This window comes from Mytilus galloprovincialis, chromosome 11, assembly GCF_965363235.1.
Source record: "Mytilus galloprovincialis chromosome 11, xbMytGall1.hap1.1, whole genome shotgun sequence".
Taxonomy (NCBI): Eukaryota; Metazoa; Mollusca; class Bivalvia; order Mytilida; family Mytilidae; genus Mytilus; species Mytilus galloprovincialis.
The window spans coordinates 12,158,355-12,185,821 of record NC_134848.1 but is presented as its reverse complement, the minus strand read 5'-3'; the positions used below and the strand labels follow the sequence as shown (position 1 = coordinate 12,185,821).

The window sequence follows — 27,467 nt, the reverse complement described above, 5'->3', positions numbered from 1 at the left end:
TGGAGCAGGATCTGTTTATCCTTCCTGAGACCTGAAATCAACCCCAGTTTTTGGGGGTTTAGTGTTGTTGTATCCCTATTTGTGACTCTTTATTCACGCATCTTTGTCAATTTAATGGAATTTGATGCGACTGTCGCACAAGTGAGAGGTCAAACCAAGTTCAGTGCACCATTTTCTACATTTGAAAATGCCTGTACCAAGTCAGGAATATGACAGTTGATCTCCATTCGTTTGATGTGTTTTATTTTTTGATTTTGCCATTTGATTAGGGACTTTCCGTTTTGAATTTTACTCGGAGTTCGGCATTTTTTTATTTTACTTTTTACACCAAAGCAATTAACAACTGTTAAGGAAAATTTGGATTAACTAATTAGAACGCATGTAAAATAAAAAAAACTAAATTATGAATTTAAGCATTTGTTTTGTCTAGTTTTGTTGACTTCACACCCGTTCGTTTAATTAACCAATATATGAGTACTTGGAAAATAAGTTTAACTTATTAATTGAAAAAAACAATTCTTAAATCTACACTTGTGCATGTGATTCGTTTAATTTTTGCATTTACAAATAGGGCAATTATCTGGTCCGAATGTTATTCCAACATTGCATGGAGCGACACATCTGATTGGTGGACATTCATTTGAATCTGTTGTTGCCATTGGTACTTTTGTTGTCAGGATGGCTGTCGTTGTCACTGGGGCTGTGGCTGTTGTTGGAAGTGTGACATGAGCTTTTGTTGTAAGAACCAACGGTTTTATTGATGTTGCTGAAATCAAAAAGGGAATGAATTAATGATTCAACAATAGTCAAAAACAAAATTGAAACCAAAAACTTGGGGCAATTTTAAGAAATCAAAATTCAGTGATATATTTTAAAGCAACCACCATTTTTTTCTTAATTTGTGTTTCTTGTCTTTTCAATGTATGTCTAGCAGAAACAGCTTGTCGGGAATAGATTACCTTAGCTGTATCTGGCAAAATTGTTAGGAATGTTTGGTCCTCCATGCTCTTTAATTTCGCACGTTATTTGGCCTTTTTACCTTTTTTATTCGATTGCAACTGAAGAGTCTTTTGTAGACGAAATGCGCGTCTAGCACAACTACACAATTTAGTTTACTGTGGATGCTAAGATGAGTTATATACTAGCACAGAGTAGGACTGTAACTTATCTACGACTGGAAAAGATATATATAGACTTCCTTTATTTACAGTCTCAATTAATTATTCGTGTGTTTCTCTGTCCTATATGTTCTCCTATTTATTTGTATTGTAGTCCTGGCATGTAATGATGGCATTTTAATGTTATAGTTAACGTTGTTATAAAAGCGGGAGATTTGGCATGTCAAAAAACCAGGTTCAACCCACCATTTTTTTTTCTTAAAATGTCCTGTACCAAGTCAGAAAAAAATGGCCATTGTTACATTATTTATCGTTTCTGTGTGTGTTACATTTTATGTTGTGTTGCTGTTCTCCTCTTATATTATGATGTGTTTCCCTCAGTTTAAACTGGGATTGGGTTTTTTTTTCTCAATCGATTTATGAGTTTCAAACAGCGGTAAACTACTGTTGCCTTTATTGTTCACTAAAACAATAATGAACTTTTCAATCTATGTAGTTAACTTGTTACACGTACATTTACAAGAACATATTACACATCCATTACTGTTTATCTGAAGACAGCTTAAATCACACCCGGGATTTATTGCAGAACATCCACCATTGTTACCGGAAGTACCCCCTGTACCACTTCCAAGTGTGCCAGGACCAAAAGTATTAACTGTGCTATTGTTGGAAGCTAGAAAAAAATAAAATATTTAATGGCTTTTATAAATGAAATGGGGTAAAAATTGATGGTTTGTATACTTGTTTCCTTGGCAGCACAAGAATAGTTAAATTGTTTCTTTTAAAATTGTAACACGGTGATGACTGCTGTACAGATATTTTGACTATTTTATTTATTATGTCTGTTTAATTCACGCATCGTTGTAAATATAACGGAATTTGATGAGACTGTCGTACAAAGTGAGAGGTTAAGCGCAATAAAACCAAGTACAATCCACCAGTTTCTACATTTGAAAATGCCTGTACCAAGTCAGGAATATGACAGTTCTTGTCCATTCGTTTTTGATGTGTTTTGTTATTTGATTTTGCCATGTGATTATGGACTTTCCGATTAGATTTTCCTGTAAGTTCAGTATTTTTGTGAATTTACTTTTTTAATACCATGATAACAATTATTAGGGTCTGTTCTGTATTAGGGTCCTTTATTTATTTTATCTTTTAATTTGTATACCATTTTTCTTAATATTTTATTCATTTTCAAAAAAAAAAAATATTCTTAGTTTATAGTTTAACACCCCACTATTCTATGTTGTTTTTACCTATATTTCTTTTTTCTTTTTATTGTTGGGCATTTATCTACACGTTTTGTTTTGTTTTGCCATTTGTTATCTCTCTTTAAAATGACATCCTGACCCTTTACGATCTATAATTTTGTAACCATATGATAGTATTTAAAATTTCTCCTTGCTTGAAAGCAGATTTTTTACAGCCCAATCAATGTTTATGGGTTCTGCAAAATTGATTGACAAGGAGCACAAGCTTTTGGGACAGGTTCAATAACTATCTAATCAAGGTGAAATGTTTTTGTTTTGTTTTGTTAGACTCCCTTTCATTCTGATATCGAATTGCAATCATTTTCCAATATGTTATATTTGTTATCGATCAAGCGGATGGTTTATGCATATGATACATCTCATATTTATTCCATCCTTTTGGTGTCGATAGCTTTCCTGTTTTTTTCCTGTTGATTGGTATCTACCAAAAAAGGTTAATTTCTTCCGTTTAATGATGATTTCAATAAATGAAAATTTACACAAAGAACTGGTTGGCTGTTCATTAAAAATTTTAATTAACATGTATATAAAAGTTTGTTACCGTGAAAGATAATAAAATCTTCCTCATATCGGATGATTGATCTAGCGCTTTGACAATTCTTCAAAAATCGAAAACTGTAAATTCAGAAATCATTGCAAAATTTTTATTAATGCGGATGTCGTGACTAGGCGAGTATCGCAATAATAAGAACTCGTATTTTGATATCTTAAACTAGTACATAATATCCGGATGCAGATTTACCTGAAATCGCAATGATAAATCTATCTCGCATTTTTGTCAGATCTTTAAGAATCGCTATAAGAACTGCACACACGCAAAAATTTCTTTATTTACCGTAAATGAATGTAAGTAATGTTTACAGTACCTAGTGCGATGTTTTTTACAAAGCAACAATTATTCTCGCGTTATTTTTTCTTCTGGAAACGATAAATTTGTAAAGAAAACAACATTGCCACAAATAAAATTGTTTGACATGAATCATGATTTACTTTTTTAAGGAAACATAGTATAAAACAACCGTCTCTTTTGCATGTTTTGTCTTACGATCCAAAGTATCATATGTTTATAGCAACTACATATAATGCTTTATAAATGTTGCGCGTCCGAAGGGCTTTACTTCCTTCGCGATCAATCAAAAGCAAAACATCGGTCGAATTAAACATCTGTCTATCCTTCACAAGTAGAACATGTCACAAGGTAAATCGTTCATATTGATTTTATAGTCAGATTTGCAACCAAGAAGTTTGGGTTAAACGCATAGTATTTGACAAGTCAGTTATTTTCGTAGAATTCAAAATATATTCATATCCAAAGAAGGCCAAAACCAATAATTCCCTAATTTATACAGACTTCATAGTTATGTAAGTTAGGTATAAGAATTTTTTAAAAAAAATAAGGAATTTGATGTTATTTTTCAAATGCAAAATTAGCTTTGAAGGAAACAGCTCCATATCTAAAAGTGATTTAAAAAACCAACCTGGACATTCGCAATGAAGGCATCCATTCACGTCCATTTTTGTACATTTGATGTCGCACTGATTTGCATCAAAAGCTGGACAGCCGCCATTGTTTCCGTTTCCGCCAGAAGTAGTTCCAGAAGGCGCATTAGTAGTTCCAGTAGGTGCCGCAGTAGATGCAGGAGCGACTGATTAAATACACATCAAAATTGTAAATACTTTAAACGTTTAAAACTCTTAATAGTAATATGTTCAGGCAAACATTACTTTTCACGTCATTAAATACGTACATCATGTTCAAATTGAATCGGATCAGTGAACAACAATGTGTCCATTGATCACGAATGCCTCACTCGCACTTTCATTGTCTATGTTCAGTTCATCGTAAAATCGGGTCACAAATCTAATAAGCCATTAAAATTGGAAAGATCATATCATATGGAACATGTGTATCAAAAACTACCTTAACCAAAAACGTTAACCTTGTGCGGGAAAGAAGGTCGGACGAACGAAAGAAAGAACGAAAGAACGAACGAACGACCAGACGCATAGATAAAAAAAAATTATGCCCTAAAATGAGTCATAACAAAAAATTGACTTTAAGCCCTAGAATTCAGTAATTGAGACTGCATCGGATGAACTATCGTTAAGGCCTCCTTGGAATTTTTGGTCATCAATGCTGTTCAACTTTGTACTCTATTTGGCCTTTTAAAAATTTTTTGATTCGAGCGTCACTGATGAGGTTTTTTTAGACGAAACGCGCGTCTGCCGTAAATATAAAATTTTGATCCTGGTATCTATGATGAGTTTATTTGAACATATTTTCAAGATTTGATAAGCAAAACTTTTAAATTTGATATAAAGCTTCACCGTAGTGGATAATGTTTTCTCGAGGTAATACTGTAAACCAACTTATTTTCGCGAGTGATTTATTTTCGCGACTTTCGCGAGTAGAAAAAAAACGCGAATTCAAATCGTCGCGAATATGTAAAACTGCCATTATTCCTTATTAAACATCATCAAGTAAATCAGAAAATCGCGAACTTAAATACCCGCGAAGTGGTCTAGAAGGGGTAAAACGCGATATAAAGTATCCGCGAAAATACGTTGGTTTACAGTAATCTGCTCTATCAGACTCTCAGCTATGTCTTATTAATATAATGACGACTTACACATACACGTCATCAATATTTGAGAAAGCGCACCAGTAAACAAGTGTATCCGTGAAGGGTAATTGAGTATTTGCCATGCTAAAGAGTAAACAATCTACCTTTGTATTGACCAATCAATAGCAGGAATTTAACCTAAAATATGAAAGAGAAATGGCTTATGGTATTATCATACCTGTTGTAACAGGACAGTTACAACCAAGACAACCATTTGAATCCATGGAGACACAATTCATATCACAGGTAGAAACATCGAAGGAAGGACATCCACCAGCTCCTTGACCATCTCCTGAGGAAGTTGTTGTTCCAGATGCAGCAGCAGTTGTCGTCACAGAACTTACTATTTCAAATGTATAATCTTTAGGCTTGTGAGAATGGCATGATTTACAAAAAAATATTCCTACATAATCAAAATAAAGCTTGAAACTTAATAAGTGACGATATATATAACTAACAATCAATCAATCAATTTATGTTAACGTACTACCTACAACAATAGAAATGTTTCCGTAAAATGAAAGGAAGCTATTGACTTCACATGTGAAGTTACAATATGTCCAGAGGAAGCTGTTTTTTTCGATTTTGCAGCTGTTGTCGTCCATGAACCAACCATTTCAAAGATACAAACTTTTGGCTTGAGAGAATTGCATGATTAAAAATATTACATATTCCAACATAATCAAAATAAAATTTAAAACTCAATATGAAAATGTCGATATATATGAATCTATAGGAGATGTCGTCAGGTTAACGTACTATCTACAACAATATAAATTTTTCCTGCAATAAAAAAGTTAAGACTACCCAAAATGTAAAGTCACATTTAAAATTAAAATATGTCCCCTAAACTGAATCAACAACAGACAGAAAATTAAAAAGAAAAGTACCCAAAACACAACTTACCTGTTGTAACAGGACAGTGGCAACCAAGACAACCATTAGAATCCATGGAAACACAATTCATATCACAAGTAGAGACATCGAAGGCAGGACATCCACCAGCTCCTTGTCCACCTCCTGATGAAGCTGTTGTTCTTGACGCAGCTGTAGTAGTCGTCACAGAAGCCACTTTATCAAAATTTTATTGCATTTAAATATTTTGATAGTGTGTGAGAAATTTATTAATATGATAAGTATATGCAAACCTTAACGGATTGATTTGAAAAAAATAATACTTTCATCATATACTGTCTATTTCCTGGTAAACTATCATCTTGAATAGGTTGGTCTTTTCACTTAATATTCATAACTGTATTCTACTTTAAACAGTATTACTTACTCCGTGATATTTATTGTTGAGTAGGATCTTCTTATTACTAGTAATGCAATTTAGTTTTATAAATGTATTATATGGTCATTTTGGTCTATATGTGTTAATGAAATATAAACAAAATCAAGTGGATTGTATATTGTGCAAAGAGATAGTTTAAGCTGTTTGTGTCGCCAAAGGTCAGGGCTGGTATGCATAAAGCTACTAAGGATTTTCTTACGCCCAGGAGTAGATTACCTTAGCCGTATTTGGCACAACTTTTTGGAATTTTGGGTCCTCAATGCTCTTCAACTTTGTATTGGTTTGGCTTTTTAAATGTTTTGATCTGAGCGTCACTGATGAGTCTTATGTAGACGAAACGCGCGTCTGGCGTATTAAATTATAATCCTGGTACCTTTGATAACTATTTACACCACTGGGTCGATGCCACTGCTGGTGGACGTTTCGTCCCCGAGGGTATCACCAGCCCAGTAGTCAGCACTTCGGTGTTGACATGAATATCAATTATATTGTCTTTTTTTTTATATAAATTTTCTGTTTACAAAACTTTGAATTTTTCAAAAATCTAAGGATTTTCTTACGCCCAGGAGTAGATTACCTTAGCCGTATTTGGCACAACTTTTTGGAATTTTGGGTCCTCAATGCTCTTCAACTTTGTATTGGTTTGGCTTTTTAAATGTTTTGATCTGAGCGTCACTGATGAGTCTTATGTAGACGAAACGCGCGTCTGGCGTATTAAATTATAATCCTGGTACCTTTGATAACTATTTACACCACTGGGTCGATGCCACTGCTGGTGGACGTTTCGTCCCCGAGGGTATCACCAGCCCAGTAGTCAGCACTTCGGTGTTGACATGAATATCAATTATATTGTCTTTTTTTTTATATAAATTTTCTGTTTACAAAACTTTGAATTTTTCAAAAATCTAAGGATTTTCTTACGCCCAGGAGTAGATTACCTTAGCCGTATTTGGCACAACTTTTTGGAATTTTGGGTCCTCAATGCTCTTCAACTTTGTATTGGTTTGGCTTTTTAAATGTTTTGATCTGAGCGTCACTGATGAGTCTTATGTAGACGAAACGCGCGTCTGGCGTATTAAATTATAATCCTGGTACCTTTGATAACTATTTACACCACTGGGTCGATGCCACTGCTGGTGGACGTTTCGTCCCCGAGGGTATCACCAGCCCAGTAGTCAGCACTTCGGTGTTGACATGAATATCAATTATATTGTCTTTTTTTTTTATATAAATTTTCTGTTTACAAAACTTTGAATTTTTCAAAAATCTAAGGATTTTCTTACGCCCAGGAGTAGATTACCTTAGCCGTATTTGGCACAACTTTTTGGAATTTTGGGTCCTCAATGCTCTTCAACTTTGTATTGGTTTGGCTTTTTAAATGTTTTGATCTGAGCGTCACTGATGAGTCTTATGTAGACGAAACGCGCGTCTGGCGTATTAAATTATAATCCTGGTACCTTTGATAACTATTTACACCACTGGGTCGATGCCACTGCTGGTGGACGTTTCGTCCCCGAGGGTATCACCAGCCCAGTAGTCAGCACTTCGGTGTTGACATGAATATCAATTATATTGTCTTTTTTTTTATATAAATTTTCTGTTTACAAAACTTTGAATTTTTCAAAAATCTAAGGATTTTCTTACGCCCAGGAGTAGATTACCTTAGCCGTATTTGGCACAACTTTTTGGAATTTTGGGTCCTCAATGCTCTTCAACTTTGTATTGGTTTGGCTTTTTAAATGTTTTGATCTGAGCGTCACTGATGAGTCTTATGTAGACGAAACGCGCGTCTGGCGTATTAAATTATAATCCTGGTACCTTTGATAACTATTTACACCACTGGGTCGATGCCACTGCTGGTGGACGTTTCGTCCCCGAGGGTATCACCAGCCCAGTAGTCAGCACTTCGGTGTTGACATGAATATCAATTATATTGTCTTTTTTTTTTATATAAATTTTCTGTTTACAAAACTTTGAATTTTTCAAAAATCTAAGGATTTTCTTACGCCCAGGAGTAGATTACCTTAGCCGTATTTGGCACAACTTTTTGGAATTTTGGGTCCTCAATGCTCTTCAACTTTGTATTGGTTTGGCTTTTTAAATGTTTTGATCTGAGCGTCACTGATGAGTCTTATGTAGACGAAACGCGCGTCTGGCGTATTAAATTATAATCCTGGTACCTTTGATAACTATTTACACCACTGGGTCGATGCCACTGCTGGTGGACGTTTCGTCCCCGAGGGTATCACCAGCCCAGTAGTCAGCACTTCGGTGTTGACATGAATATCAATTATATTGTCTTTTTTTTTTATATAAATTTTCTGTTTACAAAACTTTGAATTTTTCAAAAATCTAAGGATTTTCTTACGCCCAGGAGTAGATTACCTTAGCCGTATTTGGCACAACTTTTTGGAATTTTGGGTCCTCAATGCTCTTCAACTTTGTATTGGTTTGGCTTTTTAAATGTTTTGATCTGAGCGTCACTGATGAGTCTTATGTAGACGAAACGCGCGTCTGGCGTATTAAATTATAATCCTGGTACCTTTGATAACTATTTACACCACTGGGTCGATGCCACTGCTGGTGGACGTTTCGTCCCCGAGGGTATCACCAGCCCAGTAGTCAGCACTTCGGTGTTGACATGAATATCAATTATATTGTCTTTTTTTTTTATATAAATTTTCTGTTTACAAAACTTTGAATTTTTCAAAAATCTAAGGATTTTCTTACGCCCAGGAGTAGATTACCTTAGCCGTATTTGGCACAACTTTTTGGAATTTTGGGTCCTCAATGCTCTTCAACTTTGTATTGGTTTGGCTTTTTAAATGTTTTGATCTGAGCGTCACTGATGAGTCTTATGTAGACGAAACGCGCGTCTGGCGTATTAAATTATAATCCTGGTACCTTTGATAACTATTTACACCACTGGGTCGATGCCACTGCTGGTGGACGTTTCGTCCCCGAGGGTATCACCAGCCCAGTAGTCAGCACTTCGGTGTTGACATGAATATCAATTATATTGTCTTTTTTTTTATATAAATTTTCTGTTTACAAAACTTTGAATTTTTCAAAAATCTAAGGATTTTCTTACGCCCAGGAGTAGATTACCTTAGCCGTATTTGGCACAACTTTTTGGAATTTTGGGTCCTCAATGCTCTTCAACTTTGTATTGGTTTGGCTTTTTAAATGTTTTGATCTGAGCGTCACTGATGAGTCTTATGTAGACGAAACGCGCGTCTGGCGTATTAAATTATAATCCTGGTACCTTTGATAACTATTTACACCACTGGGTCGATGCCACTGCTGGTGGACGTTTCGTCCCCGAGGGTATCACCAGCCCAGTAGTCAGCACTTCGGTGTTGACATGAATATCAATTATATTGTCTTTTTTTTTATATAAATTTTCTGTTTACAAAACTTTGAATTTTTCAAAAATCTAAGGATTTTCTTACGCCCAGGAGTAGATTACCTTAGCCGTATTTGGCACAACTTTTTGGAATTTTGGGTCCTCAATGCTCTTCAACTTTGTATTGGTTTGGCTTTTTAAATGTTTTGATCTGAGCGTCACTGATGAGTCTTATGTAGACGAAACGCGCGTCTGGCGTATTAAATTATAATCCTGGTACCTTTGATAACTATTTACACCACTGGGTCGATGCCACTGCTGGTGGACGTTTCGTCCCCGAGGGTATCACCAGCCCAGTAGTCAGCACTTCGGTGTTGACATGAATATCAATTATATTGTCTTTTTTTTTATATAAATTTTCTGTTTACAAAACTTTGAATTTTTCAAAAATCTAAGGATTTTCTTACGCCCAGGAGTAGATTACCTTAGCCGTATTTGGCACAACTTTTTGGAATTTTGGGTCCTCAATGCTCTTCAACTTTGTATTGGTTTGGCTTTTTAAATGTTTTGATCTGAGCGTCACTGATGAGTCTTATGTAGACGAAACGCGCGTCTGGCGTATTAAATTATAATCCTGGTACCTTTGATAACTATTTACACCACTGGGTCGATGCCACTGCTGGTGGACGTTTCGTCCCCGAGGGTATCACCAGCCCAGTAGTCAGCACTTCGGTGTTGACATGAATATCAATTATATTGTCTTTTTTTTTATATAAATTTTCTGTTTACAAAACTTTGAATTTTTCAAAAATCTAAGGATTTTCTTACGCCCAGGAGTAGATTACCTTAGCCGTATTTGGCACAACTTTTTGGAATTTTGGGTCCTCAATGCTCTTCAACTTTGTATTGGTTTGGCTTTTTAAATGTTTTGATCTGAGCGTCACTGATGAGTCTTATGTAGACGAAACGCGCGTCTGGCGTATTAAATTATAATCCTGGTACCTTTGATAACTATTAAGTTAAGATTTTTTCCGAAAGGACAGATTTTTCTCCATGTCCAACGATAAATCAGTACTACGATTAGATATCTTAACTTAATTAGCTTTATGCATACGGACCCAGTTGCATTTCGTCGCGTTAAGATAAAAAGAGACTTTTTGTAATTTACCTACCGGTTGTGTCTGGACAGTGACAGCTTAGACATCCATTTGAATCCATGGCAACACAACTCATATCGCAAGTTGAAGCATCAAACGCTGGACATCCACCTGCACCCTGGGGTGACTGTGTAGTTCCTGTTACAACTGTTGTGTTAGGTCCGGATGATACTAAAGTTAAATGAATATGATCATATGATATACACTTTCTATTAAACTGACCATACTAATTAGAACCAAATATTTACCATTGGCTGCTTTATTCAATTTAAAGGACGATAACAAAGGACTTGGTTTTTTTACCGAAACACTATCAAACTTTTCAAAATTTGGTTTTTACGTTTATTTTTGTAGGATTTCGTTGGTTTGTAGAGAAGAATCTAACAATCCCAAAAGCAATTTTACAAGGGCTAGTCTGGTTGTGGTTAAGCGTGAAGATTTATTAAAATATTAAAACAGTACCAAAAAAAACTCGAAGCAATTTTAAGAAACCGAAAATAGGACAAAATTGTTACAAAACTTTTACACATGTTCCTTCATGATAGCAGATATTAATTTTTAAGGTACATACAATTTTATATATAGCCAAATAAAAGCTATTTAAAAAAAAAAACCAGATATAGGCAGGTGTTATCTAAGTGTACTTTCTTAAAATTACAATGTGAAAGGAACATTACAATGTGAAAGGAACATAAATTAAAGACCTGTAGATAAAATCTGAATCAGAATTATATGTCATTAACTTTTGAAAGTTTTGTCTATCGAGACTGTTATTCTTTGTGTAACATTAAATTGCGAAATTGTAATAAAAAGTAAAATAACAAAAATACTGAACTCCGAGAAAAATTCAAAACGGAAAGTCCTTAATCGAATGGAAAAATCAAATGATTAAAACGCATCAAACGAATGGACAACAACTGTCATATTCCTGTCTTAGTACAGGCGTTTTCAAATGAAGAAAATGGTGGATTGAACCTGGTTTTATAGCGCTTAACCTCTCACTAGTATGACAGTCGTATCAAATTCCATTATATTTACGACGATGAGTGTAAAATGTGTTTTTTTTTATAAAAAAAAATAAAAATAAAAAGGTTAAATTGCCACTCAAAATAATACAGACATTAACATCTGTAGGTCACTGTACGGTCTTCAACAATGATCAAATCCAACACGGCAAAGTCATCTTTAAAAGGCCCCGAATTGTCCATAATGGTCTGCATGAAATACAAAGGTTGATTGTATAGTGTGAGAGTGTGAGGGGTATTTGTCTAACAAAGGTCAAGGTTGTCTGAATTTTATTTCCTTTAGATAAAAAGTCACTAGTTTAATTTTCTCACCGGTTGTATCAGGACAGTGACAGCTAAGACATCCATTTGAATCCATTGCAACACAACTCATATCGCAAGATGAAGCATCAAAAGCTGGACATCCTCCTGAACCCTGTGGTGACTGTGTAGTTACTGGTGCAACTGTAGTGTTAGATCCAGATGATACTAAAATTTGAAATATCAAAGATCAGAATGGACATTGTTTTAAAACAATCTCATTAACACCAGATAATACTGGAATTTAAATTATAAACGAGCATAATGGACATTGTCTGAACTTCGCTTACATAGATCTGACCACGACGTTCGCCATTACTTTCCTTGTGAAAACCATTTAGAATCCTCAGATGTTGTCATTATGATAATTCCTTCGAACTATACAGGCAGGCATTTCTATTGGTACATGTAATAACAATGTTGTCTGGTGAACGCAAAGTACGGACAACAATACTTAGTACCGCATATGTTTATTTTACTTTAGAAACGTTTTGTTCCATTGAAACATGTTGTGTTATATGAATTATGAGTTTTGAACATCGGTATACTACTGTTGCCTTTATTTAGAAGGATACTATAAAACACAAGTTAAATCTAAATATAAATGCTGTTTCCTGTATATGCTATATGCAATAATAACAATATTGATTTATCAAATTGTGTTGATATAAGCAGCTTTTATAACACGAATAACTATGATTTGATTTGGGGTGTTTTAACGCCACTTTTACTCACCGCGTTGAGGCTATTTCGTGGTTGCCAGTTTTTTAAAAGTGGAGGAAGCCGGAGTGCCCGGCGAAAACCACCGACTTTCGAGAGGAAAACTGACAATCCTAGTCAATTAAGATTTGAGTCGCGTGCACCCGTACGAGCAGGGTTCAAACTCCAAACCTCAGTGTTGACTGGCTAGTGATTACAGTAGTAACTACTTAGACCACTTGACCACCGAGACCCCCGATGATTCACTATGAAACTTAAGAGCTATGATATATGATACACATAACAACTTACCTGTTGTTAGTGGACAATTACAGTTAAGACATCCACTGGAGTCCATTACAACACAACTCATATCACACGTTGAGACATCAAATGGTGGACAACCACCGGCATTTTGTCCTCCGCCAGATACATTTCCTGTGGTCGTAGCTACTGTTGATCTTGTCGGTGCCACTAAAACAAGAATGTGTCCCAAGTACACGACTGCCCCACTCGCACTATCATTATTATGTTCAATGGACCGCAAAAGCTCTATTTTGGCATTAAAACTTCGTCAAAAACTACCTTTACCAAAAACTTAAACCTGAAGCGGGACAGACGGACGAACGAACGAACAGACGGACACACAGACCAGAACACATAGCCCCTCTCTTCTATGGTAGGTGGGGCATACAATATTAGATTTTTACCGACAAGATTCCAGTTGGGTTATTTTACTTTTTGATGAACTTAAGTGATTGCTTACATATTCTCTAACATGCAGGTTACCTGCCAAACACACCCTATATATGTATACTTAATATTTTAGTAAAAGTGATCTTCCAACGGTTACTTATTTTTAAACAATAAAATGCTATCTTTCCAGAGTACTTGAGTTCAATCTCATGGATTTCGGGTATTTTTTTTTTTTTTGTAATTAATTCAGTTAAAGGTTGTTTTTTTATTATATAGATATAGGAAGAGGTGGTATGTCAGAGTGCCAATGAGACAACTCTCCATCCAAATAACAATCTATAAAAGTAAACCAACATAGGTCAATGTACGGCATTCAACATGGAGCCTTGGCTCACACCGAACAACAAGCTATAAAGGGCCCCAACATTACTAGTGTAAAACCATTCAAACGGGAATACACAGTTAGTAGATAGCCCTTTGATACTTAATTGCTATTAATGGCATTTGTTTATGTATACACCAGTGCAACAAGGCTCACTGTACTATTCCTCTAGACATGAAATATGTATTTAATGTTAATGTTTAATGACTCATATTGTTCACTATAACAAATAATCCCGTATATATAGTATTAAATCACTAACACACTGTGAAACAAATAATATGGTTCTGAACGGGGATAAAAAATACTCCTCTTCGAATTTTTTACGGACGCCATTATGATTCAATATGACGGAATACTTGAAGGCCGTACGGTGACCAATAGTTGTTAGTGTCATTTTAGTCTCTTGTGGACAGTTCTCTAATTGGCAATCATACCACATCTTCTTTTTTTATATTCACAATTGGCCAATATTATGCTCCAGTTGTGGTGATATTTTCTTACACCTTTGGTAACTTAAATCATCTTTATAGAAAGAAAGAAAAAATATCTGCACTACTTCTAAATAAAAAAAAAACAGAATTAAGAATTTACTAAAAAACTAGTTTCTGCAATCTACAGTTATAAACAAAAAAACACACTATACTATACCTTACCTGTAGATGCTGGACAGTTACAACTCAAACATCCGTTGGCGTCCATGCTAACACAATCCATGTCACATGTTGACACGTCAAAGGGAGGGCATCCACCTGCTCCTTGGCCTCCTCCACTAGATGGTGCTTGTGTAGTTCCTCCTGAAGGTGCGACTACAAATATTGAAAAGGTTTTAGAATTCATTTCCATAAAATTCATACATTCATATTTATGGCCATTGTGTTAAATGCAAACTAGAGGCTCTAAAGAGCCTGTGTCGCTCACCTTGGTCCATGTGCATATCAAACAAAGGACACAAATGGATCCATGACAAAATTGTATTTTGGTGATGGTGATGTGTTTGAAGTTCTTACTTTACTGAACGATTTTGCTTCTTACAATTATATCTATAATGAACTTTGCCCATTAGTAACAGAGAACTATATTTGGTAAAAATTTACATAAATTTACCAAATTAATGAAAATTGTTAAAAATTGACTATAAAGGGCAATAACTCCTTAAGGGGTCAATTGACCATTTAGGTCATGTTGACTTATTTGTAGGCTTACTTTGCTGAACATTATTGCTGTTTACAGTTTATCGCTATCTATAATAGTATTCAAGATAACCAAAAACGGCAAAATTTCTTTAAAAATAACCAATTGGAGGGCAGCAACCTAACAACCAGTTGTCCAATTTATCTGAAAAATTCAGAGCAGATAAATATTGACTTGATTAACAATTTAACTTCATGTCAGATTTGCTCTAAATGCTTTGGTTTCATAGTTATAAGCCAAAAACTGCATTTTACCCCTATGTTCTATTTTTAACCGTGGCGGCCATCTTGGTTGAATGGCCAGGTCATCGGACACATTTTTCAAACTAGATACCCCAAAGATGATTGTAGCCTAGTAGTTTCAGTGGAGATTTTGTAAAAGATTATTTAGATTTATGAAAAATGGTTAAAAATTGACTATAAAGGGCAATAACTCCTAAAGGGGTCAACTGACCATTTCGGTCATGTTGACTTATTTGTAAATCTAACTTTGCTGAACATTATTGCTGTTTACAGTTTATCTCTATCTATAATAATATTCAAGATAATAACCAAAAACAGCAAAATTTCCTCAAAATTACCAATTCAGGGGCAGCAACCCAACAACGGGTTGACTGATTCAACTGAAAATTTCAGGGCAGATAGATCTTGACCTGATAAACATTTTTATTCCATGTCAGATTTCCTCAAAATGCTTTGGTTTTTGAGTTATAAGCCAAAAACTGCATTTTACCCCTATGTTCTATTTTTAGCTGTGGCGTTCATCTTAGTTGGTTGACCAGGTCACGCCACACATTTTTTAAACTAGATACCATAAAGATGATTGTGGCCAAGTTTGGATTCATTTGGCCCTGTAGTTTCAGAGGAGAAGATTTTTGTAAAAGATTACTTTAATTTACGAAAAATGGTTAAAAATTGACTATAAAGGGCAATAACTCCTAAACGGGTCAACTGACCATTTTGGTCATGTTGACTTATTTGTAGATCTTACTTTGCTGAACATTATTGCTGTTTACAGTTTATCTCTATCTATAATAGTATTCAAGGTAATAACCAAAAACAGCAAAATTTCCTCAAAATTACCAATTCTGGGGCAGCAACCCAACAACCGATTGACCGATTCATCTGAAAATTTCAGGGCAGATAGATCTTGACCTGATAAACATTTTTACCCTGTCAGATTTGCTCTAAATGCTTTGGTTTTTGAGTTATAAACCATTTTACCCCTATGTTCTATTTTTAGCCGTGGCGGCCATCTTGGTTGGTTGACCGGGTCACGCCACACATTTTTTAAACTAGGTACCCAAATGATGATTGTGGCCAAGTTTGGTTTGATTTGGCCCAGTAGTTTCAGAGGAGAATAATTTTGTAAAAGCTAACGCCGGACGACGACGGACGACGGACGACGGACGCCGGACGCAAAGTGATGAGAAAAGCTCACTTGGCCCTTTGGGCCAGGTGAGCTAAAAAACTAAGTCAATGTTTTAAAAACTGTATGTTAAATGAAGAAAACTATGTTCCCAACTGTTCTATTTTCCAAACTGTAGCAGATGAACAGATTGACCAGTTGCATGCTTAATGTTGGTATTTACAAGTAGCTTGCATGCATTTAAAACGTTATAGAGCATCAATGACGTATTCAACACAGTGGTCTTTACATGAAAATGGCGCACAATTGAAGCTATACCAACCACAAGATCCTCACTGCCGATAAGACACATTTATAAAATAAAACATTTTCCTTCCTTCGAAACTCTATAGAGAAAAAAATCCTGTTTACTAAAACTGAGGGAAACGCATCAAATAGATAAATCAAGAGAACAACGACACAACAGAAACACAATATTAATATGTAACACAAACAAAAACGAACAATAATATAACAATGGGCATTTTCCTGACTTGGTAGAGGACATTTTCAGAAAAAAAATGGTGGTTTGAACCCAGTTTTGTGGCATGTCAAACCTTCCTCTTTTATGGCAATGTTAAAAATAACATTGAAATGACAACTTTACATTACAAGACTACAATACAAATAAATGAGAAAACATATAGGACAGAGAAACACACGAATAATAGCTAACAAAAGGTACCATGTCTACATTTTAATACGCCAGACACGCGTCTCGTCCACATAAGACCAACCAGTGACGCTCGGACGAAAAAAGCCCGAAAGCCAAAACAAGTACAAAGATGAAGAGCACTAAGGACCAGAAATTCCAAAAGGATGAGCCCAACACGGCCAGGGTTTTCTGCCTGGGATAAGAATATCCTTATTATTTAGAACAATTCATACTTTTGCAAACGGTCTATTTTATTAATAAATGACTATATTAGATATTTATGTTAAAACTGAAGTGGTGACTAACTACAGAATAAAAACAGATACATTACATAAAACAACCTAATCCAGCACATAAAAATGCACAGCCAAGTTAGCCAAAGCCTCAACGTACAAAGTGACGTCACATTTGAATTTGTAAAATTAACTCCCAAAAATAAGATAGAATTATGATGATTTAAGATTAGATTTGTAATACTGATATTACATTTATTAATAACAAGGAAAATCACAATACTTATTAATATGAAATTGTGGTAGTAATTAGATAATAACCACTATTTTAGTTTAGTGATGTTCAAAATTCCATAGATCGATTAGGAACAGACAAATAAGGCTACAAACAGAAACTAAAGTGGTTGCAATTTTGTTTTGAAATAATCTTATAATCGCCTTGAACATTTTAGCTCTATAAACTACATAATTTATTGTTCGGACGTCCATATAACCCCATGAACTGTGCACTCTTAATGACTTTATCAAACTAATAGATATAAGAAGATGTGGTGTGAGTGCTAATGAGACAATTCTCCATCCAAATAACAATTAATAAAAGTAAACCATTATAGATCAATGAACGGTATTCAACACGGAGCCTTGGCTCACACCGAAAAACAAGCTATAGGTTGCATTTCTGTAAATATTGACAATGCAATTTCCCATAAGAACTCCTTTTACGGCTAAAACTGTACCACTTTTACTATGAAGTTTTGAAAAAAATCTTATCCTAGAATTGAAAGTTCATATGCACCACAAGTTTTTTCAAAGGTCAAAATATAGGCTGTGCGGCATATTTTCAACGTTTATATGCCCTGAACTTCTCAGAGTTTAAACTTACACTAATTTTCTTAACTACCCCTACCTCGAATGAAAGGTTACCACAGATTTCAATGTAAACAATATGCACGTGTTTATTTACTGGTAACATTCCCAAGTTCTGTCTCTGCGATATGGAACACAGAGAGCATAACTGGGAACCAGTATGTAAACAAAATGAATTTTCTATGAATATTCAATTACTCCCCAAAAGAGGCGTGTTTTGAGAAACAGCGGTATTTACAAAGTGCAACCTATAAAGGGCACCAAAATTATCTTACCTGTTGGTGCTGCACAGTTACAACTTAAACAGCCAGATGAATCCATTGAAACACAATTTAAATCACAGACTGAAGCATCGAACAGTGGACAGCCTCCTGCACCCTGGCCTCCAGACGTCTGATTTCCTGAACTAGATGAATTTGTTGCACCTGGACTAACTAAAGAGAGCAAGAAAACAAAAGTTTTTTAATTCCAGTTAGGACATCCATTATAGATAATTGGTGTTCAAGTGTATTTAAAGTGTATCTGAATTTCAGTTCAATACTGTGTTTACTTGTTTTAATTGATTCAACATTCTAAACTTTATTGTTTCTTTAATGATGTTTGCTATTCCCATTTTTCCCTTAAGATAATGTAAAGCATCTGTGCTTTCACAAAGCAATGCGGTGATTAATAAAAATAATCGCGCGAACTCTAAAGACCATCAACCCTCTTATTAATAATTGTATTGGCACTCAGCAGCCAGTTTTCAATACTAAATTACAGAATCCTGGCTTCTGACAGTATCATAAATAATAACATGGGATTTAAAAATATTTGAGAGTGTTCATGATCCCCTAAGTTAGTTCTTATACCAGTTTCAACTTATTTTCGCGGATACTTTAGTTTGCGTGTTACCCTTTCTAGTCCACTCCTCAGCTATTTTATTTCGCGATTTTCTCATTAACTTGATGTATTTAGTAAGGAAAGATACATAAGTTTGACGTTTTCGCGACGATTTATATTCGCGTTATGTTTCTCCGTGCAAAAGTTTCTAAAAAAAAATCGCTTGCAAATTAAGCTGATTTACAGTATCCGTGTCGTAAGCGCGTTTAAGAATTCAACTGAAAGCACAATTAAATAATCTTTTAAAAAAACAATAAATAATATTCTAGATATTTAACCTGTCGATGCTGGACAATTACAGCTCAAACATCCATTGGTATCCATACTAACACAATCCATGTCACATGTTGACACATCAAAGGGAGGGCATCCACCTGCTCCTTGACCTCCTCCACTAGATGGCGCTTGAGTAGTTCCTCCTGACGGTGCAACTGAAATATTGATAATTTGACTGTAGATTTTGGATTTCGACCATAATTTTTCCACTGTTGTTCATTTATAATTTCAAAATCCGTACCCTTATACAAACATCTTTGAGCAGGTATAACTGTAAGATACTGAACATATAGGCAAGCCAGAAACGAATCAGATACATGCATTAGAGAGATACATTCCTTAATTTCAAATGATTTCCTTAGTTTATTTTAGAGAATTTAAATCAACCATAATGTTCATGACAGGACCAAAGTACTCAGTTACTTGACTAATGATATCCAATATTATATCATTAAAAAAAAAAGCAAAAAGTAAATTATTTGAATTGGCTGTTCAATTGATGATTTTTATAATTATCTATTTTATTTATAAAAGCTAATCGTGTACTAATAAATGGATATTACATGATTCTCTCAAAAGACTAGCTTTCTAAATCTACGACATGTACGAGTCATTATTCCAGATGGTCATTATCCTTTTCAAATCAAAGTCCTATTAACAATGTACTTATTTTGACAATTATCATAAAGGTGTGTCCTTAAATATCACTCTGGATTAAAATAAAAAGAATATAGCAATGTTATAATTACTGCGGATTTTTCATTTCCCACGGTGTATTATTTTCGTACAACTCCAGTATATGATATCTAACCTGTTGACGCCGGACAATTGCAACTCAAACATCCATTGTCATCCATGCTAACACAGTCCATGTCACATACTGACACATCAAAGGGAGGGCATCCTCCTGCCCCCTGGCCTCCTCCGCTAGATGGCGCTTGCGTAGTTCCTCCACTAGAGGGTACTTGTGTAGTTCCTCCAGCAGAGGAAGCTACAAATTTGATAATTCCCATTATTGCAGTTTTAGTAGGTAAATAGATAGCAATATTTCCATTACTGTAGATTCATTTATTTTCGTGAGTTCTAATTTTCGTTGATATTTTACTTTTTAGTTTTGGCAAAGTCTGTACGAAATTCATTTAAATTTAGAGGTATATCGCTGTTCAATGAGAGGACATCCAACTGCTCTCTGTATCAATGAGTTCACAACTTTGATTTTGATTTTTGGAGTTTGAACCTTATTTTTTCTTATAATTTCTTAATTTATCAACGGAGAATTTAAAAATAGTTTGTTAATCATGTCAGTACCGAAGCACTTACTACTCAGTTGATATCTCAGTGGTCGATCAAATGCTAAATAAAAATGCTAGAAAAACTAATAAAACTTGATCAGTTGAAATGTGTAAGATAGTTGCCTTATTGTTATCTTTATTCTTCTCCTTATTATGTGAACGTGCCTGAAACATTTTTTATTTGACTTTACTGGTTTTACAGATTTTTGAGATTTCAGAAATTTCAGAAATATGATGCAATATAATAGATCAGTTTTAAATGCATTGTTTGTATTGTTTTTATGATTTTTGTTTTATGACGTGTGGTATCTAAAACGCTTTAAAATATGGTAAGATACAAATCCAAGTGTTCTACTATTATTTATAATTAGAGCATGTGGACTGTTTATATATAATTCTGATTAGTGCCAGGTTATCTTCTACTGGATGTATAGAAGGTACTATGGCATACGTAGCAAATTACATTCTGGTTCAAATGAAATACGTACCAGTCGTTGTTAACGGACAGTTACAACTTAAACAACCCATCGAGTCCATCCCAACACAACTCATATCACAGTTGCTGACATCAAAGGGTGGACATCCTCCTGATCCTTTAGATATTCCTGATTTGAAATAATTTACATTGCATATAATAGCATATTATCGTTTTTAAAATTTGAAGCAGAAACATGTCTAACAGAAACTACCACATAAAAACAGAAACTGTTACATGTAGAGCAGAACTGCCACATGAAGAGCAAACACTGCCACACGAAGAGCAAAAACTACGCAGAAACAACCACATGAAGAGAAAAAACTGACACATTTTGGAACTCCTTAATCTTCGGAAATATATGAATTAAACACGGGTTTTGGTGGTGCTCAATTTGTTCAGTCCTTTGTTTTCTATGGGATGTTTTGTATTTTTTTTTATACCTCCTCTCTCCTTTATGGCAGTTTTAAAAAAAACCAAATGTCCATGTATTTCGTTTCAACAATTACTAGTGAGAAAAAGATAATCGCGCTCAGTTCAATATGCATCAAGAACATCATCTGTTTTTCTAATTTGTACTGTTGTTAACAATAGGGACTATGCCACTGCTGGTGATGTACAAATCTCTCTTAGAACCAGAAAAATTAGGGATTTTAATCTTGGACGACTTATAAATTCTTTGAAACATTTTATTTTAATAAGAAATGTAAAGTATATATCATTTAGTTGGTCTTTGCACAGTTTCATTTAAAAAAAATATATGGCTTCAATTGCTTAACTCTTTTTCTTTTAAGTGAATCGTGTTGTGAACAGTTTATGAAACGACAAAATAATGGTATGTCCAGCCTGTTTGATCAATAAAGGGGACAGTCTTGAAGTTTTTACACCTCTTATCCCTCTCCCGTCATGACTTGTTGCAATCGAAAAAAGCACCTTAGCTTCAATAAAGGTAACACAATTTTATCTAAACTGACACCTGTTGAACAATCACACACTAAGCAATGGTCTTTATCAGTCTTAATGCAGCTCTTCTGACATGAGTGTTCATCAAAAGGGGCACATCCTGGTCCATTAACAAGATTGGTATTACTGCCTACGACTGTTCCTACAGAAAAAAAGTATGAGTCTTTAATGTTTTATTCTATATGATAAATATATCATCTTTTTACTGAAGGATAAGATATTAAACTTTGGTTCTTGATTTTGTTTTAACAATTTCGTTATATATACAATAATGAATATAAGCGTATTTCAATATTGTGTGATTTTGTAAACTTAAAAGTAATAGATATTGTCTAAATAGCAAATCTTTTCTCATTCAATACATTTCATGAACTTAACTTTTTAAGTGTTCTATTTTGTAAGCAGATCCTGTTGTACATGTGGCACCCGTCGTGTTGCTCACGTTATTACAAACCCGGTACATTATAGACTAATTCGGTAATTCGCATTCGTGATAAAAAGGGAAATGGATTGCTGTTCGATATAAGGAACATATCTGATATCATCTGTGAAACGGTAATATCATAGCAGTCAACCAACTCGTGATGGAATCCGGAAAATTTACGATAACGATTTCAAGTTCACCATTTGGAACTCTTGGTTTTATAGCTTTCTTGTGAGTAGCAATCCTCTATCAAGGAATTCATGAAAGGAAAAACAAACAACCCGGGAATATCGTATCAATTGGGAGATATATACTCCGTTTGCAGGCGGATATGTAAACGAACTCATCATAGATACTAAGATTGAAATTTCATATTTACGCCAGACGCGCGTTTCGTCTACAAAAGACTCATCAGTGACGCTCGAATCAATAATGCAACAGATATGTCGTTCTCTCAGTGGCTCTTAATATATATAGGCGGCTTGTTATACTTTAAAGAAACGAAAGAATCACTATCTTCATGATCATCAAAGAGATCGATCCAAAAATAAAGACTTCTTTCCAATTGCTCATAATAACAAGTAACTAGATTTTTTCCACAGGCACTCGTCTCAGATTTTTTCCCCCTATATACCTTTATATAACACATATAAAAAATTCTGAGACAAGTGCCTGTGATTTTCTCCCCTAATACTAGATAATAAAAACATATAACTCGATCTTCATTCCAGAATTTTTTCCGGTAAGAAGGTGAACTCTAATTGGAAGTTCATATGTTAAGAAGAAGAGTTTCACCGATCAGCGGAATTTTAATCTCTATATGAAGCAGATTTTTCAGATTTTCGCATACTTAAATGAAAGTTGTCATGATAATAGAAGTATATATAATTTTTTTTAGTAGATATAAAATCCTGAAATAATTACCTATTTAAGCAAAATATGGATTTGTTCGGGGTTCTGTGTATTGACATGATTTGGATTTCTCTCTCTACTCTTGGATTTTGTGGTGATATTTCCCGACCCAAATTGTTCAACAAAACATTTGTTTTCAAATATAGTATATTACATATAGTATATAATATATACAGTAAAACCTGACTTAACCTAACCCTTTCGGAACTTGAGATTTTGTTCGGTTTTGGCAGATATTCGGTTTCATCAGGTTCACAATGCATAAAATGTGATATGAATGGTCTTCAGAACAAGTTTGACTTAGACAGGTTTCCGGTTTATTCAGGGTTCGGTTTAATCAGGTTTCACTGTATATACAATTATTTTTATGCGTTACCTTGTGTATTATTGCTGCACTTGCATAATACACATCCCATGGTGTCTATTGAAACACAAGCCATAGGACAACCCTTTGGAAATGTTGGACAGCCAGTACCTGTCAATCAAAATCAATATCCATGACTATCTCATGAAAAAGGCTCTTGATGGGTGATCTGTAAATTCTGTTTTCTTTGGGGTTTTTTCAATTCACTTTTATCTTTCTCTATTTATTATTTATTTTCCAAATATTCTTTATTCTATTTTTTTGTTGTTGTTGTAATCAATTATTTACTTTTCTTTATGAAGTTTGCTTTTTGTTCATTCTTCTTGTTTCAAGTCCTTTATTCTGCCCTTTTTGGCCATTATTCGTTATTCACTAAACCAAATCCAGACCCCCATGGAAGTTTGTGTGTGCCAGTGAAGTGGTATATTTTGTTTTGATACCAGTACCGTTCATGGTTTATTTTCTTGAGAACTCTGCAACCAAGTCATGTTAATGTATTTTTTTATAAACTTACTCTATTAGGATTTTTGTGTATTTGGTCTAAAACATACCGGAAACAGATTTATTGAGAAACACGTGTCATGAGCATTGAAAATATATCATACGTGTAAATTCATGCGCGAGAAAAAGAAGGTGAAACACGAACGTTAGCATTACAACTTTCAATGAATCAATATTGAGTATTTGCATATCTTATGTTTTGTAATGTATTATCAATGTTTTTGTTTACCTGTTTGGGTTTGGCCTCCACTTCCTGTTGAAGTACCACCACTGCTAATCCCAGTCCCTGTCCCTGTACCTTTGTTACTCTGTCCTGGACCGGAACCTTTTATAAGAGATACATTTCATTGAATGTTCTGATCGTTACAATAAATAATGAAAAGGAGACCGCACTTATTATTACAGCGTATATTTCATTTGTTTAAAAAAAAAGATGTTGACAGGTTAACAAATTCATAAACAACAGATATCAAACCCTTTTTTTTCTTATGTAGTTGTAATATCTAATATTACCCAAACAGATAACACATCCCGTGTTTGAGTCAATGGCAGCATTACTGCAGTCCTTAGGATAGGCAGGACATCTAGTGCCTGTTTGATGGATACCAGTTAATACTGAAGTCTGGGTTCCTGCAGTCAAAACATTATGTACTATACATTTAGTAAACTAAAATTCAAATTGACCCACAAAAATTTTTACTATCCTCGTTTCCTAGCTTTCTAATATTCTAGAGTTTTGTGTAATACATGTGATGAAAATATTTTAGATTATTTTTTCATGGTGAAACATTGTTTGAGCTTCCATGGCAACATTGACTTTACACACACAGATATATTGTTTGGACTTTATCTTTGAATACAACAACATATTTGTCATGCAGGTAAGACATGTGCTTCGTAACATTTGGTTCTTTTAGTATAAATGTAGCATATGTATTCATTGACCTATTCAGAGTTTTTTTTTCAATTTATAATATTTCTTACAATAATACTATTTTTTAATAATGTAAAAAAGTAAACAATTTTTACCTGAAACACTCCCACTTCCGGTTCCGGAATTGCTTGAAGGACACTTACAAACAATACATCCATCAGTAGATATAGATACACACTCCATTTTACAGTCTTTAGGATAAGGCGCACATCCTGATCGCAATACAGGACTTCCTATTAATCAAAATTTCAGTCGATTACTTGTATATATGTATTTCTTTTCTCATATATTAATTCATCATTATTCATATGATACATATATTTACTTTTCAGAAAAAAGAGTTATGTGCATAAGTGCAGAATTAGCTACATCAATAATAATAAAATGAGAAAAATGTCAAAAAAATAAAATATATCGGGAAAAGACATTAAGAAAAAAAATGAAGGACTCAATACAAAGAAACAATACAAGCCCAATAAACAATGATATAATATCAATAAGATGTGGTATGAGTGCCAATGAGAAAACTCTCCATCCAAGTCAGAATATGTAAAAAGTAGAATTAAAGGTCCAAGTACGGTTTTCAACACGGAGCCAAGGCTCACACCGAGCAGTAAGCTATAAAGGGTCCCAATTGACTAGACTCAGTGTAAAACATTTCAAAAAGAGAGCAAAACAAGATCTGAAACAGGCTTTACTGCAGCTGCGGTAGCCTCTGTTTCAAGTTCAATGGTATGTATGCAACCAGCCACTAAATTTGTATTATTCAGTGAGATGAGTTAGTTATTCAGCCTCATTTATTTCATTAATTATGCGATATATTTCGATTATAATATCAGTTGAAGTAAATATATCTACCAAATTATTCAAGGATTTTTTCCACTGTCAGCAACTTGCTATTTTATTCGGGGATACCTCCACTTCCGGTAAGTCGTTATGTTTTTAACATTTGTTTTTTTAGAAGAAAAACAGATTTTTGCATTATTCTGAAATACAAATATAAATATAAATAAAATCTTACCGTGAACGAAAAATACAAAATTTAACACAAAAATGGCGAAAAACATATCCCAAGTATTTTAAATCCCAAATGAAAGCCGAAACATAAAAAATATAAAGTCTTCAAATTACTTTTCCGAAAGGTTACGATTAAATTGTGACTTTTATGAATGAACTAGATAATAGTATATATATATATATATATATATATGCGTGGTTTCCAAAATGCCATTTTCTGATAACCTTTAGTGTTATAGATAAGGGCCGACATGTCCCGATATAAACTTGCATTGAAAGACAGATGTTCGGTAATACCTATATTGACTAAATAAGACTATGTCATCTTTAAATATATGTACAGTGAGACCTGTTTAAACCGAACCTTTTCGGGACTTATGATTTTGTTCGGTTTTGGCCGATTTTCGGTTTCATCAGGTTGACAACGTATACGATTTGATATGACGGTGCTTCAGAACATGTTTGGTTTATGCAGGTTTTCGATTTACGCTAGGTTTTACTGTAGTATAAACGTCGACCTTGTAAAATATTGAAATAAAACGGCCATACTGGCAATTCTTTAAGATATAACAATGAAATAGAAAAATAGATCATGAGAAATGCAAAAATAACACTTTAATGTGTCCCATATCTCTTGCACGTAAAATACATCCTTGTGGATTTCGAAAAAGAACAGGCTAATGCTGCTACAAGGCAGCACTCGCACCCGCAAAGTGGAAAGGGATTAAAATAAGTTGCAATAACGTGTTTCCCATTCCCCTATTGATATGTTTAAACCTCCGGGTGCGGGAATTTCTCGCTGCATTGAAGACATATTGGTGACCTAGCATCTGTTGTTGTCTGTTCTATGGTCGGGTTGTTGTCTCTTTGACACGTTCCCCATTTCCATTCTCAATTTTATTAAACTAATGGTTCATTCTTCTCTGCGGTCTGGTTGTTGTCTCTTTGTCACATTCCCCATTTTCATTCTCAATTTCATTATAAACATGGAATCTTTAGTTAATTATGAATAAACGAAGATGTGGGTTATGATAATGAGATAAGAACCCTTCGACAAAAAAATCAATATAAGCTAAATATTAAGGTTAAAATTTGTGCTTTTAAATGTTTGTCCTATCTAGAGCTCCCTATGGAATCAATGTCACTTCCAAGG

The 27,467-nt window shown here is 34.4% G+C and overlaps 1 protein-coding gene across 4 annotated transcripts; it reads right to left on the bottom strand.

Moving 5' to 3' along the window:
* Window positions 1–538: 538 nt before the first annotated feature.
* On the bottom strand, window positions 539–26,470 carry LOC143051656 (uncharacterized). Of its 4 annotated transcripts, XM_076224553.1 has the most exons (19): window positions 26,319–26,470; window positions 25,393–25,530; window positions 24,877–24,993; window positions 24,593–24,688; window positions 23,875–23,973; window positions 22,176–22,304; window positions 21,213–21,329; window positions 20,244–20,423; window positions 19,435–19,587; window positions 18,550–18,708; window positions 14,575–14,727; window positions 13,153–13,314; window positions 12,154–12,309; window positions 10,832–10,987; window positions 5,926–6,090; window positions 5,198–5,362; window positions 3,874–4,041; window positions 1,633–1,794; window positions 539–766 (listed from the first exon to the last, which is right to left on the bottom strand). In XM_076224553.1, exons 1-19 carry the CDS (start codon window positions 26,362–26,364, stop codon window positions 549–551), a joined length of 2,739 nt encoding a protein of 912 aa, XP_076080668.1. In that variant the 5' UTR covers window positions 26,365–26,470; the 3' UTR covers window positions 539–548. The 4 variants fall into 4 exon arrangements, with proteins under 4 accessions (XP_076080668.1, XP_076080671.1, XP_076080670.1 ...); XM_076224556.1 differs by lacking the exon at window positions 5,926–6,090; XM_076224555.1 differs by lacking the exon at window positions 18,550–18,708.
* Between the last annotated feature and the right edge of the window lie 997 nt (window positions 26,471–27,467).